This window comes from Adiantum capillus-veneris, chromosome 23 (assembly GCF_014529385.1).
Source record: "Adiantum capillus-veneris isolate H3 chromosome 23, ASM1452938v2, whole genome shotgun sequence".
NCBI lineage: Eukaryota > Viridiplantae > Streptophyta > Polypodiopsida > Polypodiales > Pteridaceae > Adiantum > Adiantum capillus-veneris.
This window is the reverse complement of record NC_140953.1, coordinates 71118750-71139777: the sequence shown is the minus strand read 5'-3', so window position 1 is coordinate 71139777 and position 21028 is coordinate 71118750. Positions and strand designations below refer to the sequence as shown.

Here is a 21028-nt window from a genome sequence, read left to right as displayed (position 1 = left end):
CTTTTCAAAGCGTAAAAGCACCCAATCACCAAGTGAATATACCACTTCACGACGGTGACGATCAGCTGCTTTCTTTTGCTTTGCTTGAGTCCTTTCTAAGGCCACTTTGACCTTCTTGTACATTTCATCCATGTCTTGAACATACTTATCTGCTTCAAATATCTTGTCCTTCGTATGCAGTATGGGAGGAACTTTCTTGCCACCTTCAACTATCTCAAAAGGTGCCTTGCCAGTTGATGAATGCACTGTATTATTGTATGCATACTCCACCAATGGCAAATACTGCTCCCACTTTCCTTTATGCTCTGACACATAGCACTTCAGCAGATCTAGGACAGTAGAATTTGCCTCTTCTGACTGCCCATCTGTTTGAGGATGAAATGACGAAGAGAATTTGAGCGTGGTAACCATATTCTCAAACAAGCCTCTCCAGAACAAACTTGTCATGCGTGGATCACGGTCGCTAAGAATCGACTGTGGCATGCCATGATACTTGAAAATATTGCTCATAAACAAGCGTGCCATCTGATCTGGCTTTATCTTCTTCCTGACAGGAATAAAATGAGCCTGTTTGCTGAATCTGCAAATAATGGTCCAAATACCATCATTTCCTGTCTGCGTTCTCGGAAGATCAAAGATAAAATCCATAGCAATACTTTCCCATGGTTTATCTGGAATAGGTAGTGGTTGCAATAACCCTGGTGCCTTTTGCCTGTCAAACTTGACCTTTTGGCATATTAGGCATTCTCGCACAAAGGCATCCACATCCCTTCTCAATGTAGGCCAATAGAAGAATGTCTCTACCGCTTTAACTGTAGCATCGATACCACGATGCCCTGCATACGGTGGGACATGACTCTCTTCCATAACTTTGCGTCGCAATGGCTTTGTGACACACAATCTGCCATGCATCATCATGAACCCGTCTTTAAGAAGATAGTGTTCATGACGTTGTCCATCCATTAGTTGCTCGAAGACCCTTGCAAAATCTTCATCATTTGCATACTGTTCTCTCATATCATCAAGTTCATGATGATAAGGAATCAACACAGCTGAAATTTGTGGCTTCCTTGACAAGGCATCAGCCACAACGTTCTTCTTGCCTTCCACATGCACAATCTGAAAATGGAACATGGACAAAATATTTGCCCATCGCATATGCTTTTCAGATAACTTTGTTTGTGTCAAGAAGTATCGCAAGGTCTGATGATCCGTTTGGACAACGAAATCTGCACCTAGCAGGTAGTGTTTCCAACTTAAGAGCGCATGAATCACAGCCAGTAACTCTTTCTCATAGACCTGCATGGTCATCTCTGGCCCTTGCAAAATTCTGCTCTCATAGGCTACTACCCTGCCATCTTGCATTAGCACAGCACCAATGCTACTACCGCAGGCGTCGCACTGGACCACAAATGACTTCCTAAGATCTGGCAACACAATGACTGGATCTGAAGTCATCTTTTCCTTTAAGAGATTAAAAGCTGAAATCTCTTTCTGTGTCCATCTGAAGGTGACTGCCTTCTTTTGAAGAGCATGTAAAGGTGAAGCAATCTCAGCGAAATTTCGGATAAACCTTCTGTAATAGGAGCATAGTCCCAAAAAGCTTCGGACATCATGCACCGTCTTCAAATTTGGCCATGACTTGATCGCTTCAACTTTTGTAGGATCCATTCTGACACCATCCTTTGAGACAATGTGTCCCAGAAAGTGAATCTCTTCCAGAAAAAACTCACTTTTCTTTGCATTGATGAGCAACCTATGACTGCGTAGCTCTTTGAACACAATGGCCAAGTGATGCCTATGCTCCTCTTCATTCTTTGAATAGACTATCATGTCATCAAAGAATGTACCAACAAACTGCTGGTGTGGACGGAAAATTCTGTCCATCATCCTATTGAACGTAGCAGGAGCATTTGTGAGACCAAAGGGCATCACTAAAAATTCGTAAAGGCCAAACGTTGTTCTAAAAGCAGTCTTGTGCACATCCTCTGATCTAATGCGGATCTGATGGTACCCACTCTTTAGATCTATCCTGCTAAACATAGCTGCTGCTCCTAATTTGTCCATAATATCATCAATTCTAGGTATAGGGAACCTATTCTTGATGGTATTCTTGTTCAGTGCACGGTAGTCGATGCACATACGCCATGAGCCATCCTTTTTCTGCACCAACAACACTGGAGAACAGAATGGAGATGAACTGGGCTGAATCAGCCCCTTTTCTAACAGCTCCTGTACTTGGCCCATTATCTCTTTCTGCTGAGCCGCACTAACCCTGTACGGAGGCTTATTTGGTGGGCTATTGCCTGGCACCAAATCTATCGCATGGTCCTCGGGTCTCTCTGGCGGTAATTGAGACGGTAATGAATCGGAAAAACAGTCACTATGCTGTTGTAAAAACATTGACCTTTCTTTATCTAGCACAGATAAATTTGATTCATCACAATCTGATACTTCACGTGCAAAAACCAAGTACGCAGAAAGATGCTTTTTCATTACAGAAGTAATAGCAGAAGCTGATACAGTAGGAATAGACTCCCCTTTAAGCTTTACATCCAGAATGTGAGTCTTTCCCCTGCTCTGTACAGTGATCTTTTTGTTGTAGGCATCCATGATTCCCTGTACACGAAACAACCAAGGAATACCTAACAACACATCACATCCGTCCAGTGGCATGATGTAAAATTCTTCAGCATCTACATAGGACTGGATATGTAGACGCAACTTTCCGATGATGGGTGTCACAGCCTCTGTATGGCCAGGACATGCCAAACCTGCCTCTGCTGTATACCCCATCTCTTCAGGTCTGATTCCCAACTTTGAAGCCAATTCTGGGGAAATGAAGTTGGCTTTGGCACCTGGATCAAAGAAGATAAGCACTGTTTAATCCCTGACCTTTCCCCATGCTCTGCAAAGCTCACTTGCATCTGAATTTGGCTTGTCGCCCACCATATCTGGCACTAGACCAGCCATGGGCTTCTTTCCTTTCCTGTCCTCCTTGTCTTCAGAATCAGCTGGCCTTTTCTTTGTAGGACAGTTGTAAGCAATGTGGCCAGGCTGCTCACATATAAAGCATTTGTTCTCTGTCCTCAGGACCTTCTTTTGCTCTTCTGACTTGCGAGGAAAACGTCTTTTCCATTTCTTTGCTGGTCCTTTTTCTGATTCAGCCGTAGCTTTGTCTTTCCCTGCGTTGGCTGACTCCTGAGTCCCTTTAGGAGCCTCATTGGGAACGTGCTTCTTGGCTGAATTTTTCTTGCCTGATCCTGCCTTGACGCCAGTGTTAAATTCACAATCTTCTCCCTTGAGCAAACCATTGCCAGTGTTTGCTACCTCGATGAGCTGCGTCAAAGTAGTGACTTTTGTCTTCGTACAGTACTTTCTCAATCCTTTAGGTAGGCCACAACAGTATTTTTCAATCTGTTCTGTCAATGGCACAAACCTATAGGAAGTTACTGGAAGTAGAGCTTTCCAAAACTTCCGATTGTAATCATCCAGATTTCTGCAAGTGGCAGCATTAAGCTGGTGCCATTCTGTCATGACATCTGCTTCGAAATCATCAGATAACCATGCTGCTGCAAAAATCTGCTTGAAGTAAATCCATGTGGACGGAGCTTGCCCTTGAAGCAATAAAGTTGTCCACCATTGTCCCGCATTCCCTGTCAAGAAAGTGGCTGCCTTGCGGACCTTTGACGCCTCTGTAAAGTTTCCCCCTGCATAGGCCTTGTCAAACTGCTGGAGGAATGAAAGAGCCTTCTTCCTGTCATCAAACCCTGTAAAGGTCGTGAATGACACTCCTTTGCCACCTTCTTTGTACGGAGTTGGCCTCTCCAGCGGCGTTAAATTGTCATATGGAAGTGACTGAAACATGGGAACACTGTTAGGGTTCATCTGTGTTCCTTGGCCGCTATTAACTTGACTTGGAAATGCCATATTTGGTTGCTGATTTGTAATTCCAGCCATACCAAAATTTGCCTGTGGCATCCCAAATTGTCCCTGAGTGCTTTGAAACCCTGGTTGCATACCCATGACACTGTACATGGGGTTAGGCATCATCGTTTGAGCTCCCCCAAACACTGTTCCTGGCGTATAAAACTGATTTCCAGGTGCATGACCAGCCATGCTCTGGAATACGGATCCACCTCCAAAATAGCCAGGGTGTACTGAAGGTGGTGGGAAGACCTGTTGCATAGCCTGTAAGTTGCTTCCCTACCCATTAGAACCAGCTATAGGCTGTTGAAAGGTGGCGGGCTGAACTGGTACAGCTTGAAAGACTGGCATCTCAGCCACCTGTTCTTGCACCTTAGGCATAGGTTGTGGAGACTGCATGTTCTCCGTCAAGTGTACAGGTGTTTCCATTGACTGTGCGGTATGAATCACCTGTGCTCGAGCCTTAACAGGCTTTTGAATATGATCCAGTGACCCAACTTGCTGAGACGGAACAGGAGGTTGCAGAAAGGCTAAAAACCTCGGATTCTGAATTACTTGTGTGAACATAGCCACAGCAGTAGCCAATTGGGTCCTGAATATATCATCATCAGTCTGTGGTGGTCTTGAGGACTCACCCACTTCATGTGTCTGTTGACCCTGTGAAGAGGAAACCTCTTCAGTCACATCATCTGGTCTGTCAGCCATAATTGCAATTCCCTGTGTCTGGTCTATGATCCCCTATGTCTTCAAGCCCAAAACTGACCAAGGCTCACTTCTATGGGAAAAAGTGATTTAATCCCGGCAATGGAACCATGTAACCGGCCTGTTCAATCCAAAAAGGGCGGTAGACTTTACTTTAAACCTTGATTTAGCTTTCACCCATTATTAGTCGTCTATTTTACCTGTACTTTCAAGACACAACCAAGGGGAGAGGGATACAGGCTGCTAGATTGCACCTGTATGAGTAGACGGACACCAGATTGGCCCCTAACTTAGGCGCCCCTTTCGGTATTTCTTTATTGTTCAAAAGAGGGAATAAACGCTGTGGTTCCCTACAAGCTGCCCCGCACAAACTCGGCTGAATTTCCACTGTTCCAGCCCGATTTCGGCAGCATAACTGTACTCGAACCCTTCACAGTCAGTATTCCCACGCATTGAATGACTTTCCCGACGCATACGGGCACTTTGCCAAACCTGGCGAGAATCTGCAGCACGCTGAATTCTCTGTTTTCAGCCCTGAAAAATGCGCCAGATTGCCTGTACAGCGGTCCCCTTGCGTCCCCGAACCTCCTGGGGGTATTAGGGTCCGTTTAGGGCCAAAACCCTAAACCTGCAAAAATACACAGCAGGCTGTAATTCGCTGTTTCGGGCTCCGTTTCGCGTGCCGGTCGCATCCGTAGCAAGTCCTCGAGCTCCCGCACCTGTAGGGCTACTTGCCCTTTGAATCGGACGAGATTTCTGGCGTGAAACCTCTCCGAATTCACCTGTACCTGCGGGGGGATTAGCCGCTAGCTAATCCAGTACCTGTGCAAGAGGCTCTTGCCTCGGCAATCGCGCATGAACCCACACAACTGTACATTGGTCAAATGAAGAGCCCACTTGAGGGGCATAACATACTGCCAAAGGGGAGAGAGAGGGCAATGCGTAGCGTGCAGGGCATCACTCCTGGCACCGCACTGTGCATAAGAGGGAAAGCAAGCACTCCATAGCTCTTAACCTGTGACAAAATCTGAAAATGAGGCTCTCCCCTCTTCAAATTCAGCGCCACTTCTTGTTGCATAAGGCAAGTGCACCAGAATGTGCCACTTGGCACATTTACAAGCATTTTCCCGTTTCGGGGTTGCCGCCTAAAAAGATCCCAACCGGTTGCCCAGTTGACTTCACGGCAGAGTAAGAAAATGTTCCCTTTGTCATTCCGGAGGTAATGACGCCAACACATTTTCAGGTCCCAAAATAGCAGTTCCCTAAATTTTAGGAGATGCTGCCATTGTATCTTTCTAGGTCATCCGACCCTCTTTGTACACTGCGGCCACATCCAAAACTGAAATGTAGCCTCTGTAGCAAAGGATTCCACTTTGGCTAGTCAATGACCCCACTTGGCTAACCATAGTCCTTGTCCAACCTTAGTGCTCTCTTGCCCTCAGGCCTGGACTCCCTCTGGACAGTTCCACACTAGCTATGCAATGCAGGGCAGTTAGATTTCCCGAGGGGTGTTTCCAAAAAGTGAAAGTAAATAGATAATAAGAAAGAAATCAACAAAAAGGATAGATAGTAGTCACACACTGGTGACATGACATCCCCTCCTTTTCAAAGTGAGGTATTGGTACCGAACTGTATGGCGTCGAGGGAGATCGCCAACAACATCTGGAATCCTCGAAAGGACTCTTCGCCGGACAACTCTGATGTGTGGGTCGTTCGATACTTGAACTTCATAAAGGTCTGCAATTGCTTCTTCTTTGGGTCGCGCCGAAAGCGGCCGAAAGCAAGAGAAAGTAATCTTCAATGCTTCCACTTCGTCTAAAGTCACGCGTCTACCGTCTTCAAGAATCTCCGAGGCTGAAAATTCTTGAAACCACTTCCAACACAAAAACTTGAACATACCCATTCCATGTAAAGTGATTGGAAAAATTCTAGTCCTTTGAACAAACTGTGCATGCTATGGAGATGAACATAAAGACGGAGTGCCAAATCGTTCATCAAACACATGCAAACAATCGATTCGAAACTTGTCTTTCTGATCTAAATCAATCAATTGTGGCAAATCACAATGGAAATGCTGATGCTTGATGCTCAATCTTGCTTGTGCTCTTTCTATGACTGTGTCGTGCCAAGGAAGAGACATGGAATGTGACTTCCTTGAATGCAAACATTCATCTTTTCATGAGAAATCCGCATACATCTGTGCTCATCCATGAGTGAAACGTGCTCAACGTACAATATATCATGCCTAGGAAAATGGATCACATAAAGACGTTGACTAAAATACAGGAAACGATCACGAATGAAACACTCGTACAATGTGTGCTGACTAATCATGCGAACACATAGTACTTCCTGAGGGGGTTCTTTGGACCTAGGCTCGAAAGCCAAGATCGGTTCTTCATGATTGATCGAATCTTCCTGTGGGGGTTCTGTGGACCTCGACTCGAAAGCCAAGATCGGTTCTTCGTGATTGATCGAATCTGCAACGAGGTTAGCTTTGCTAGAAAAAGCATCAACTAAACCATAATCCTTGTGAACAATCACATCTTTTTCGTGCAAATCATCATGCTTGTGAGTAATCACATCTTTTTTCTGCAAATCATCATGCTTGTGAGTAATCACATCTTGATCATGCAAATCATCATGCTTGTCATTGTCATGCAATTCTTCATGCTTATCATCATGCAAATCCTGTGTGTCATGCTTTGGAGAAGAAGAGACTGAGAGTCTCCTTTTCCCGAATCTCTTGCATCTGTGCCTGCACTTGAGAAAAGAATCGGAACAAGGCGGCTTTCCTTTCGTTGTGCTCATGCTCTATGGCTGCCATTCTTTCTTCGTGTTCACGCTCTATTTCTGCTTTTCTTTCTGCATTTCTTGCTTCTCGTTCTAACTTCCTGTCCATAAACATTCGCTCCAACTCCTCCATAGGAGTTAGTGCAATCGTTGGCGTAGATTGGGAAGGGTCAGAAAAACCTCCTGGTGAGGAAAACTCTTCTTCGTCACTCCCATGCTCACCACCTCCAAGCGAAGTATCCATTGCGCTTCGAGTGATGACCATCCGCTGAAGTCTTGGGTTCTTAAGTTCACGAGGAACTTGGGTTCTTGTGGGTCTTGGGTTCTTGGGTTATTGGGGGTCTTGAGTTCTTGAGGTTCTTCTTTCACTTGCAATCTGTGTTAGAGAAGGATCTTCTCTTGACCCGAGTTCTGCTCTTTTCCGCGGGCGCACCCCTTGGTGGCCTTGCACTCACACCAAGGTTGGTTTTTCCCACCTCACGTCGATTGGCCGGCCGCTAAGTGCACGGTCCGCTCTCAATGAGTGAAAAGAGGCACAAGGGGAGGCTGGACAAGCCCTTCTTTCTTGGGTTTCCTGTCACTCTTCAAAAACACAATTAGGAATTGACACGCCCAAGAGGACTTGGGTTACGTGTGACTGCAACAAGCAATTTTTTTTGTGTGGTTCTTATGTCTTTCCTTGAGTGATACAGAACACTGCCAAAGCTCTGATACCAATGTAAGGTGCAGCGGAAGTGAATGTTGAACTTTGCTCAAGATGAGTGCTCTGAACTGTGCTCAAGGTTACTTTTACTTATGGAAGGGAGAGCCTTCCGTTCCTTTAGTGAGAGAGTGCAATGGACACAAACAAAGTGGTGAACAATGTGAATGAAGCTGCATGAGACTGAGAGATAGAGAGAGAAGAGTACGACACCAGAATGTTGTCAAACCCTCCTACGAAGGCCCCACTCTCTATGGGGAGAGTGGTCTACTATTGATTGCACAAATCTTTACAATGCTTGGACTTGCCGACGATCTCGACGACGATGAGGAGGACCACGAGACGGGTTGAAATCTGAAAATGTTAAGGGCTGAAATCTGCAAATCTTTATCTGCTGAATTCTCACTCTATGTCGATGACGACGGTACGACGACGATGTGCTGAAAACGCAGATGCTGAAATCTGCGTTTTCCGGGCTGAAACTGCAAACTTCGCGGAACCTAACCGTGCGGTGAGGATCTACTACGGGAAGGTGAGATCTGCGAGGTTCGGGACTTGTTCTGCGATGTCTGACTGCTGAAAACTGAAAACGCTGATGCCACTGTGGAGATGGAACTGCAAACGCTGAATTGCTATGCTGATCTAAAAACGCTAGGCTGAAACTGTGTTCTGTTGCAAAAAACGCTAGCCTCCTGTTGTTGCAAACTGCTAACGCTAGGGCTGATCTGCTGTCTGTGCTAACTCCAGGCTGTCCTTGATGAAAAACGTTGGGTTGGTCTTGGGTCTGTGGCTGAAAATGCAAGGTTTACCGCCGGTGGGGGGTCTTGTTGAGAAGGTGCCTATTGAACGCGAAGTTCCTGCTGCCTCTTCTGCCAGAAAGTGCTAGCGCTGAGTTTTCTTATATACAAGCTTAACAAATTTGCCCTACCTAGTTCCCAACAAAAGTCACTTAAAAATAATAAGTGAAAAATGTCAAAAATAGGGAAAATAGGTCTATGCACTGTAAAAATGCTCTTGATGGGTTTTGATGGAAATGTGATGATCATGCTGTGTGCAACGAGAGGATATGCATCTAATCTAAGTGTCTGGACATGCACGGTCTGCGAACAGTCTCACAAAGTGCCAGATCACTTCCTATTCTAGACTGACTTGACTGAACTGAACCCAAGTCATGCTGTAGCTTGTCCACGGACACATAGGGTTGGATGTGTCACGTGACACTTGCATACGGTGGGACATGACTCTCTTCCATGACCTTATGTCGCAATGGCGAAGGTGCAGAGTCTAGAGTACCGGCTTGTACTGTGTTGATGCAATGTAAAGAAATACCGAAAGAGGCCCCAAGGTTTGGGGCCAATACTCTCTGGGGTGGAATTCCGCCACTCCATGTCGCGCGTCGTCTCTCTCTTTCAATTCAGTTGTTATTGAAGTGCTAAAAGTTTGTTCAGTCCGTTCTTTTCTATTGGCACGTGGTGCCTGGCTTGTGACAGTGGTGTGAGAGCATCAGGCGTGTGCTTTTCTGAAAGCATACCGGTCCTACAAAAGAGTAGACATAGCTATTGGAATTTTATTTGAGGTATCTTCGGCCTCCGACCCCGGACTTATTAGCCACTCCCACCCTCCATCGCGCATCGGGCGCGCTCCCGTCTTCATCGCTCTATCTTACATGGCATAAGCCATAAAGAACCCAAGACTTGGGATTCATGGATTCAACAGAATATTTGCAGTTTCTGCTCAACGAACTCCACGATATTCTTCGCGGCATCTTCAACAGAATCTTCCGATGTTGCAAAGTTTTCAACAATTTTTGAACTACATGTTACCCCCTCTGATGCCCCAGGTGGTACATCCTCCTCCGGCATCAAAAAGTACGAGAGCTTCCAACTGGCAAACTTCTCAGCCGTCTTTTCTGATCGGGGAGTTTTCAGGAATATGGTGCAGCTATCTAACCCTGATCCAGTGCAACCGCCTTTGCCACCGCCATTGCCCCCACCTCCACCACCACCACTGCCACCAGGCTACAATGGTTGGAACCCATATGGATACCCTTATTATCCATACGCGGGATATGCGCCTAACCAACCCAAAGATTTCAAAGATGACAGCACGACAGTCAAATTTTTCACTTTTTTCGAAGTGAGACCGTAAGAAAGCATTGCAGTTTCTACAGCAATTCGACAACATCTATGCTTTGGGGAAATATACAGAAGAATCCAAGATTTCTGGAGCAGCGGGATTTCTTAAAGATAATGCAATGCAATGGTGGAGTTCAATCGCGACACAAGCGCATGCTCCAAGGACCTGGCAAGCTTTCAAGACAGTTTTTGCACGTTGTTACATGACTTCTATGTTTGAAGTACGGATTTTGGCAGGGTAGGGCAGCTTGAAAATGTTTGCCACCGAAACCATGGACAAATATTTTCCACATTATGAAGTTGGGCAATTGTGACGTTCTATTAGGCATGCCTTGGCATGACAAGAATGATGCGACTCTCCAGGTTCGGAACCGGACCATGACAGTGATGCAGAAGGGCAAGCCAATCGTCCTCAAAGTTTGGTTGTCCGAACAAAACCTTGAATGAACTTTCTAGTTGTTTTATAGGTAGATACTTTTGAACTTTGTTTGAAAAAGTATTGTTTAAAACTTTGTTTGAAATGGATGGTATCTATTTTAAACCTGTCTTGGTGCCGATTTGAAATGTTTGACTCTGGTTTTAATACTAGTTTCAATGATTGGTGATTTTACTCTCGGGTGGAGGGTGAGAAATGATGTTTAGGAATGCTTGTTCATACTCATGGCCCGGACCCTTGTGGTTATTTGCGGGGGGAGTATTGAATGATTGAAAAGTGTTGTTGTGACTCCCGGCCCGGACCTGCATGGTTATTTACGGGGAGAGTATTAAGAAGTTTGAGCAATGGTTACTCTCAACACCTCCAAACGACGCAGGCTGCGGTCTGGGGGGCGTTTGGTTGTAGAAGGCCTCTATATCTCATGGCCCGAACCTTTTTAGGTTATTTGCTGGAGGAGTGATGAGGGAGTCGTTGAACAGCTCATGGCGCGGACCTGGATGGTTATTTGCGGGGGGAGTGTTTATCGGCGGCTTTATGTTTCTATGTCTTGTAACATGCATATGTGAGCATTTGTGTTGCATTGTGATGTGCCAACCACTGAATACTCCTAATTGGATGAGATTGCTTGGGTATGTAATTTTAGTGCATCAAGACACCCATGGAAGATCAATGCGGTCTGGGTGTGATGGCAATTGTTACTATGCCGGAATATCATTAGTTCCGATCTGGACGAAAGGAGAAGCCAACTCCTTGATCAAAAGAGCCGAAAGAAGAAGCTAACTCCTTAACAAAAAGAGCAAAGTGATTGTCCCTCCGAAATTTTTGAGCTAACTTGAGTTGTTTTGCAGATATGCTGTAATCGCGGACGATTACTTTCTTTCAAGAAGGGGGGGATGTCACAAACTGCTGGCGTGTCAAAGCCCTGAAGAATGGAGCCAACTTACAGATGTCGGCAGAGGGGCCTAAACCCTAAGAAGAACAAGTAACAGAAGAAGTCGTCCTACCAACTTATGGGGACCCTGTCCGATGGGGCCCCAAGTGACATAAAGGATTAAAATAAAGCAGGATCCACACACATAGAGAGAGTTGCGTAGCAGTGGATGATGTGGCAGGTGTACGGAAATTCTGGAAATTGTGTTGGCATGATGATGTGGTAGATTGTACGGATTTCCGCGTTTTGCGCTGACTGCTGTACAGAATTCCGTGATTTACGCTAGCAGCTTTTTGGCATCGCTTTTGGACCAGAAGCTTTTGAGTTTGAAGGCTTTTCATGTAAACTGCTTTTCATAGGCCAAGGGCCTTTAAATATGTGCTAAAGGCTCATTCTCTGGCATGCTTCCTGGAGAAGGTGTAGAGTCTGGAGTACCGGCTTGTACTGTGTTGATGCAATATAAAGAAATACCGAAAGGGGCGCCAAGGTTTGGGGCCAATACTCCCTGGAGTGGATTTCCGCCACTCCGTGTCGGCATGTTGTCTCTCTCTTTCAGTTCAATTGTTATTGAAGTGCTAAAAGTCTGTTCAGTCTGTTCTTTTCTATTGGCACGTGGTGCCCGGCTTGTGACATCAACAACCAGCGTGAAACACGGAAATCCGCACAATCTGTCATTTTAGCAAGCCAACGTAAAATCTGGAAATCCATACAATCTGCCACATCAGCAGTCAGCGTAAAATCCGAAAATCCGTAGAGTAGTTGCCACGTCATCAGCTCACAAATTGCTCGTGTGTGTGTGTGTGTGTGTGTGTGTGTGTGTGTGTGTGTGCTGGGTCCAGATTTATTTTAATGCCTTTAGGTTACTTGGGCCCCATCGGATGGGTTCCCATAAGTTAGCGGGGACTTCTCTTTAAAAATAGGCCTCTCGGCAAGACTTTGCAAGTTGGTAAAACTTCTTATGTTGCTTCTGCTTCTTCACTTAGGGTTTAGGCCCCTCAGCTGGGATCTGAAGGTTGGCTCCGTTCTTCTGTGACTTGACACGTCAGTAGTTGTGATAGGACTGCAATGGGATGGCTGCGAATTGCAGATTTTCGCCGGTTTCCGCGTTGGAAGGGGCTGAATTCTGAAATCGCTGGCCTGATCTGCTTCAAAAGGCTGGCGCTAGGCTGATCCGGCGACGGAAAGCAAAACGCCAAGGCTGGCTGCAGGCTGAAAAACGTTAGGGCTGTTGGTTGAAAGCGTTGGGCTGCTCCCTGCTCGACTGCTAGCGCTTCTGCAATGTGCAACTTGGTTTCAAGTGAGGCTCTCCTGCTCCCTTTTATAGGTGAGGAATAGGCTTTAGTATTATTTTAGGCTGAGGTAGGGCAATTGTCCACCAGGTTACCCAACAAATAAATCATAAAAATAATTTATTAAAAATTGAGCTAGGGGGTGTCCGTTTGGGTGAAATTGTCGCACATCCACCCACCTGGGAATCCGATCGACGCGGGGAATGGCTCGTTGGATTCCTCTAACCTAGAACTACATGCTCGTCATGCCAGATGCCCAGCGTAGTGTAATAACATCTGTCAAAACGCGTATACAAACCATTTATGCAAGAGGGTTCCAACACTGGAAAACCTAATCTAATGGACTTGTCCGGACATGCAGGTCCTGCGAACAGGCTCACAAAATTGCCGGTACTAGTCCTCCTAAGATTCTAGACATCTCTATCTAAGAAGGGGAAAACTGGCTCTAGAAGTTGATGAAGCATGTCCACGTGGCACATGGCTAAGGCTTCTCTTTATCTCCAAGAGGCAAATGACCTTTCACAAGTGACCTTCTTATGCCACGAGGGCTGTCACATGTCACGACTTATCACATGGCCATAGATGGTTTGTAGCCATGTACATGGCAGCTGCCTAGACTAGAGGTAGTGACCACTAGAGCATCAGGCGAAGCTCATCTCGCAATATGCAGTTCTTGCGAATTGATCACAAGGCTGCTGGACTTGCATAAAAATCCTTGGCTTTCTCAGATGTGGCTTAACTTTGAGGTCTTAGTGGTATGTCCACATGCTGCACAGCCGGTCATGGGCGGACTTTTGTTTGCATGGACACCTCAAATATCAATCCGCACGAAGTTGTCCTTTATCATGGGAAGATATGTCAGATAATCTGTGTGGAATCATTTTTTCACTACAGGTTATATTAAGTGATTTTGACCGGTGATATGTTATTCGTTTTGGTTAATCCCTTCTTTGTGCTGTCATTTGTATGTTATATCTGCACTTTTATAGTGGCAAGTCTCGACAACCTTGCTTTTTGGTTGCAACAGTCCTTCATTGCAGAGACTGCAGGTTATATTAAGTGATTTTGACCGGTGATGGGTTACACATATAAATTCGTTTTGGTTAATTCCTTCGTTGTGCCGTCATTTGTATGTCATATTGGCGCTTTTATAGTGGCAAGTCTTGACAATCTTGCTTTTTGGTTGCAACAGTCCTTCATTTCAGAGGTTTGCTGTGCGATCTTCAAAAGCAATCGAGGATGCAAGCCGGAAAAGTAGGCATTTATATTCTCTTCCATTTGAAGTCCTACTTTCCAACAGTTTACAATGAGCACAAGCCTGCTTGCTCAGTGGTCTCCAATGGTTTATAAAATGCATCTTTGTTGACAGGTGCACAAAAAACACAACAACTGAAAGAACAACTTGAAGATTTTGTGGACTATGTGAAATCAGAGGTTTGATTCAAGGCCTTCGTGTTACATTCTGCTTAGGGGACTATTTTGCAGCTGAAGTGTTGAATGGGAAAACAAGTTGCTATGAAATTGGAGATATGATAAATCTTTACACTTGTATCTGCTTTATTTTGAAGCGCTTGATAGGGCAAAATTTAGGAAGTTAGGAAAAAGGTCGAAGGGATATTTGACATAATGGCAATTTAAATTAGAGTGTCGAAGAATTATGGAGTCCTTTTTTGTGATGGGATGGCGAAGTCGGGTCCTTGAACTTGTAAAAGAGCAGATTTCTAGAGTGGCAAATAATTGGGTGTTCAAGAGTTAGTGTTTGAAGCTAGGGACTAGTACATGGTAGATGTGAAGTGTTTTAGTTTCTTTGCCCTTCACATTAGGTGTTTGAAGCCCAGGGAGAAAGAAAGGAAAGACTTCTGCTTGGTAGATTTAAAGCTCTGTAGCTCCCTTCCCGACTGCATATTTTGGAGAGGATTCTATTCATGGTAGATTAATCTCTGTAGCTTCTTTGCCTTGCCCTTAAAAGGGTAAAGGGGAAAAAAAATGACAGCGAACTTACAGGATGTTATCGACTTATGATCAGCTCAGGGTGCTTTTAGCATAGTAACATGGGGCACATCCCGAACAGCTCGGTCAGGGAACGGGGGGGTGAGGCTCAGAGGGGAATCTTGTTTCCTCAAGAGGGGTTCTAAACAAGCAAGGGGACAGTGCTAGGATGAGGGGAACAGGAGGCCAGTGGGGGCGGGATGCCCAAAAATGGGCGTCCCACGTTACCATGTTTTTTAGTCTATGGAGGATGGGAGTGTGCACATTTTTCTGATTCTGCTTTTTATTGAGGCATGCTGCCTGCAGAGTTGGTTAAATGGTTCTGTTGAGTCTAATTCCTTTTTTTGTTGGTTTTCCCCTTTCAGCACTTCAAGGACCCGTCCAGTAAAAGATGAGTGGAATCCAGCCGAAGGCCTGCTTATCATTTTGGAAGCATCCCTAGTCCAACCGTTGACGCTGAACATGGCAAACGAGTGTCGGCTGTTTGTTTTCTCAAGATGTTACTTGCATGTAGGCAGAATTCCTTTGTAATTATATAAAACAGTGCTGACAGCAGGAATTCATATCTTGAGCGTGGTTTTTTTTTCCGATGTTTATGGAGCATGGGCCCGTTTTTCACCTGAGCTTGTATTATGTTATCTGCAAGTTGGACATGTGCACTGGGAAGATGTGAACTTGCTATGTGAATGCAGTGTTTTTATTGCGCAATGGAAGCTTTTCTGCTCATTGTTTGTGAGTACTCTGGCGTCCGGTCATTCAAGTAGGCACAATGGAAGCTTTTCTGTTCATTTTTTGCGAGTACTCAAGCTTCCAGTCATGTGTGTGTGTGTGTGTGTGTGAGAGAGAGAGAGAGAGAGAGATTTTTAACGTCTATAAAAAAGGCTGAAGTCGGCCTATGAGACAAATCAAAGTACATGAGAGAGAGAGAGAGAGAGAGAGAGAGAGAGAGAGAGAGAGAGAGGAGTATGTCAAAAGGCCAAAATGACCCCAAAAAATCCATTGCCAACCATGACCCTCTACACCCTTCTGGGGGAAAGGAAAGCATAATGGAGGGAGGGGCGCAGGAAGGAAGGAAGGAAGGAAGGAGAGAGAGAGAGAGAGAGAGAGAGAGAGACCCGTGGAGGCCATATATGATCCATGGGACCAGAAACAAAACATTACAATGGTGCCTTCTAAGTGAAGGCATTAAATCCACGCCAATTAAGGACCGAGGGTCCATTGGGAGGGTAAAAGAAAAGAATAAAAACCCAAGGGGTGTTGAGTGAAAGGGGAGCCAGTTTGGGAGCCGGAAACTCTTGGATGATGGCTTTACCGCCTCGGTAGATTGGTTGCTTACCTTGTTTGCGGGCTTTGTGCATCTTCTTGAGCTTGCATGTTGTAATCTTGTGTCAGCAATCGAAAGCTTTTTCCACAGAGAGAGAGAGAGAGAGAGAGAGAGAGAGAGAGAGAGAGAGAGAGTCTCTAAGATTTGGAACTTGAATCTTGTGGCAAAGAGTGAGTAAGTGGCTGAGTGACCTTGCATGTACATTTGCTATCCACGAGTTAATGATTTTGACGAGTGGCACATTGCAGAGCTCAAATATAGCTGGGCACAAATATTTCGTAAAAGTCAACCTGAAAGGTAACCTTACTCGACTAGCCTTGACACTAAGACCTATAATGCGTCTGGGGGGGGGGGGGGGGGGGGGGGGGGGGGGGGGGGGGGGGGGGGGGGGGGGGGGCACTAAACCTGCCCAGCGGGAAAAACAAGGTGCGTCGCCAAAAAAGCGAGGCGCATTAAACTTGGCCAGCGGGAAAAACAAGGTGCGACGAGGAGATTTGAACTCGTGACCTTGTAGTCCGAGTTTAGGGTCACATAGACTAGCCACCTCACTCGTGCATGCATTGTGTATCCACAACCATTTGTACAACGTTATATTGTAACTTAACATGCATTGCCCAGGCTGTCCAGGTTTAGTGCGTGTCCAGGTTTAGTTTTTGATTTGATATTACGGTTGCGATCTTCTCGGCAGGTTTAGTTTTTGATTCGATATTTACGGTTGCGATCTTCTCGGCTTTCGTGCGTGAACTTCTCCGCCTTTGATCCCATTGCCTCCCTCTCTTAAGTATGGGTGTTAGTGTTGAGGACAAGACTAGTGTCCATAAAGAGGAATCTTTGACTATATTTCAAAGTTCTCCACATGCTATGAGCCCCTTAATGTGGCTCAGTTACTTGGTGAAGTTGTAGCGTTATTCACAACGCCGATGATCTATAAAATCGAGGTTGCGATTTGTTAATGGTTCTGGCTGCAAAAAGTAAAAGAGTAAAGACATTGCATTGGTTGCGGTTGATGGCTTTTAAGTAAAGCATTGTTTTGGTTGTTGGGGCTCACCAGCAGAACTCCTTTTATGTACTTAGGGTCATATGGTTTATGGGTTCTACATTCCATGAATTTACGATAGCTTACTTAGAAAGGTAGAGTTTTCATTGATGACTTCTTACATGCCATCATGAAACATACACGACATTTTTGACATTTTCCCATGTGGAAAAGGAGCTCTTTTTGCTCAACATCGTGATCAATTGCTCCACGAGCGACCACATGCCAAGCTAGATGCGGTTGGGGGTAGCGAAGTGCCGGCTCCCACCTCGGGCTTGCACTCCCCTACCCCTGACGGCACCTAGCTAGGCATGCGGTGCGGTTGGGGGTAGGGGAGTGTTGGCCCGAGGGCATGAAGTCCCCCCCCCCCCCCCCCCCCAGTGTTAGAAAAAGACCGGGGTTTAGTGTCTTTTAACCGGATGAAATTATAAAATCCCGGTTAGATTTTGAGCTTGCCTTTAAGAAAACCGGCAAATTTACACAAGTTTTAGTGTAATTACCGTCAAAAGCTTCAAATTTTGACCTAAAAATCGGGAGAATTTCAAGTTTCCCCTTATTTTGTTCGGTAAGGAAAAATGTATTTTTTTAGCCCTGCGGCCCCCGGCCCACAACAGATCATGATGCCATTGCAACATGTAATGTGTAAATTATAGTGGGAATTTGTCTAATGCTTCATGTGATAAGCAAGAACTCTTTTCGAGAAGCTAATAGTAACTACCCATAACTGAACAAATAGTGTTAATAAACGCGAAGAGACCGCTTCTCGATGGAAATCAATTAGCCACACACACTCTTTGATCTAGAACACTTTGAATCCTAGGTCAAAATGCAAGTCTACTATGTATTAACACGTGTGTCCATGCTGGGAAGAGTATCTCTACACTCTCAAATGTCCAAAGTTCTCGGATTGTGGTCATCTGAATGTTTTTCATTACGGAGAAAAGTGTATAAACCTGTCATTGCTTTTCCACAAGCCTTGGCATCCCATAGCACACCAAGACCATATGAATTCCGTGGTAACCTAGCTTTCCGTACACTAAATCTTATGTTAAAATTCTTGCCATGACATACACAATAGCTTTTCTTCCTCCCTGAAAGATAGCCACAACTTCGAAGGAATCGAATGACTACACGGCCTTTAAACAGAAAAGCTTCCGATAACTTGAAGATTCTCCTTCTCATCAACAAGACTATTCATTGTTCTTACAATGAGATGCATTAAGAGGATGTAACTGTATGGTAGCTTATTCAGAAGATGTAACCAAAGAAATTTATCGTGTGAATCTAGCTAGGGGGGCGACAATTCAAAAATCCCATAGGCCAAGGAGCATTTCATGAACACCTCTTTTCCACACCATCTCCTCTCATCATCTACTTCACTTGGTTATTCTAGTAAAAGACATCTTGCTTTCCACCTTGCTCTTCTCTAGAATTATAAGCTATTTGGAATTTTTGTGATAGAAGATCCTTGCAAACAAAGGCCCTCTAATCTGCCTCATATTGGTAGGCCAAGTTCAATATGCAAGCTTGACTTCCTCGTAACAACTAGCCAACCCTATGCAACCTTGCCTTGAAGGTTTCTTCTCTTATTTTGCCAAAGGTTTCTTTTGTGCACCTTAAGTAAAGGAATAATGCGTTTTGATCGATGCAGATGCGCATTTGAACAGTACCTTTAACAGGAGGTTTGTGTTTGAGCCATTTAAGTGGTTTGAGCCACAATATGGCTTAATGCCTTATTGCACTATATTGGCTCTTAGATCTAAATTTCTTCATCAAAATAAAGAATGTTGGGGCCAAATGGAAGAGGAGAACATTTTGGGATACTATTTGTCTCCAACAAGCTTCAAAGTAAACAATTAAGCCTGGCTAAACACCATAAAATTTGGCTGCACATGCAATCTTGAGGCCCAAAGGGGCCTAGTGGAAATATCACTAATATTGTTTACTTTTTGTTATCTTTATATATAACTAATGTTCATAGAAAAATTGTGAAAATGGCTTTTGCCTAACTTGCCTAACCTTTGAAAAAAAAAAAAAACAAAAGCAAAACTCACAATTGTGAGTGAATTATATTGAACAGCCCAAAAAATTACAAGGTCTTGTCATGCTCTTGTTGAGCCATGACATCAGCCCAAAAAATTACAAGGTCTTGGCATGCTCTTGTTGAGCCATGACATCATCCAGGGACTATAATTACATCGGCTATCAGAGCAACCACCCCCACCAACCCGACGCCTCCTCCTCAATACACAAGTCTTTTATTTACCGATGGCCAAGATTTTTCCCCGTCCTTGGATATCTTATGAAAAACTCCCAAGAATGATCTAAAGAGATTCCCTTTGGCTTGCGAGAAATACATTTTACACAAATGTTGCCTATAGCACAAAAAAATTTGGCTTGTGCTCATGCAACCCTTCTATTAAGCTTCAATAATATCAAGCACACTCGAATATTTTCCTTCTCTAAGATATTATTGCAACGTTTTATGACATAATGATCCTTCAAAGGGAAAATGGACATCCCCTTTTGCAATTGGTCACACAACAAGAAATGAGACATATGCTCTAAAACCATTCCTACACGTCCAATTTGTTGCCGTAGTCTTTGCATGGCTAAGGAGGCAAGGAGCAGATATTCACCACACCAAATCATAAAGGGCTAGACCATCACAATGTGTGTTGATGATAATACCTCCTAGCTTACTTATATATCACAAACTACTTGCTTGTCAAGACACCCTCACCGTTGAACCTTGAACACTTGCTCATACTTGCTCATGCACTCCTTTGTAGTGTTTTCTCAATGTTTGAATGACTTCTACCACCATTGTCAATGGTTAACATCATAGGCTACATATAGCACATTGATGCTATCTTGCGAGGCAACCTAAGGTGGTGTGAGTGCGCGTGGGCGCGGTGCGTGCGGGGAAGGGAAAAAGCATGAGAGTGTGGGTGGAACAACCTCAAGAAGTAGTATATGAGTGAGGAGCTCCTTATTCTTTGTATATGAAAGAATAAGAGTGCGTACACACGGTGAGTGGGCGATCACACACTGGACGTTCGGTCCTTGATAAAGACGCAACACTTTTACCCCAACAAACTCCCACTTAAAGGCGATGCGTCGATAAGTGAGACCTACTAGTTAAACAAGAAACGAGGTGAGAGACTCTCTCAACCTATGTTCACTGGCTCACTCGGTCGATCTACATGGAGTCGTATCCACGCTAGAGCTTGCATGTAAATCTTGCAAACAACTCTGCATGGTCTGCAAAACTCCACTATGCATCATGCTAGTGTAAGTCATCGCATGACTGACAACCCCTGCTGCAAATGCTTCCATTGCAACTGCTAGGTTGGGCCTCAACACTAGTAAGTCAACATGAGACGTTCGAACGTTGACGAAATGTACGCAAACCTGGTTGTACTCACCTCCCCTGCGCTATCTACAATCACTACATCATCACGACTGCTCATCGCGTATAGATGTGTCAACGTCGACACTGGGATAGCTACGTTCCTCTCACCCATAGGCAAAACTGTGTGTCCTAGCACCAACTCATCAACTTCTATATGAGCATATCAAAGAATTCCATGTCTATCATCTTTATCTGTGTCTCTAGGGAGTAGAACTCCTCTACCTCTACTCTACCTGCTGTGTCTGACTAGAGCTCCGGCCGCTCTTCCCCGGTCTCTACAGAGTCTATTGGCACATCCTGCACAGCTAAATGCTCTGTTTCGTGAGCATGATGGAGCTCACCTGCGAAGGA

The 21028-nt window shown here is 44.8% G+C and overlaps 1 protein-coding gene across 1 annotated transcript in view; it reads left to right on the top strand.

Annotated features, from left to right (window-relative positions):
* The window catches only part of LOC147427950 (UvrABC system C protein), a 56200-nt gene extending 40559 nt beyond the window's left edge, over positions 1-15641 (top strand). Inside the window, exons 2-4 of the mRNA XM_086496991.1 lie at positions 14106-14167; positions 14283-14347; positions 15268-15641. Coding sequence (XP_086353117.1) covers positions 14106-14167; positions 14283-14347; positions 15268-15297 — 157 coding nt within the window. The 3' untranslated portion in view covers positions 15298-15641. The remainder of the gene's footprint in view (positions 1-14105; positions 14168-14282; positions 14348-15267) is intronic.
* The last annotated feature ends 5387 nt before the right edge of the window (positions 15642-21028 follow it).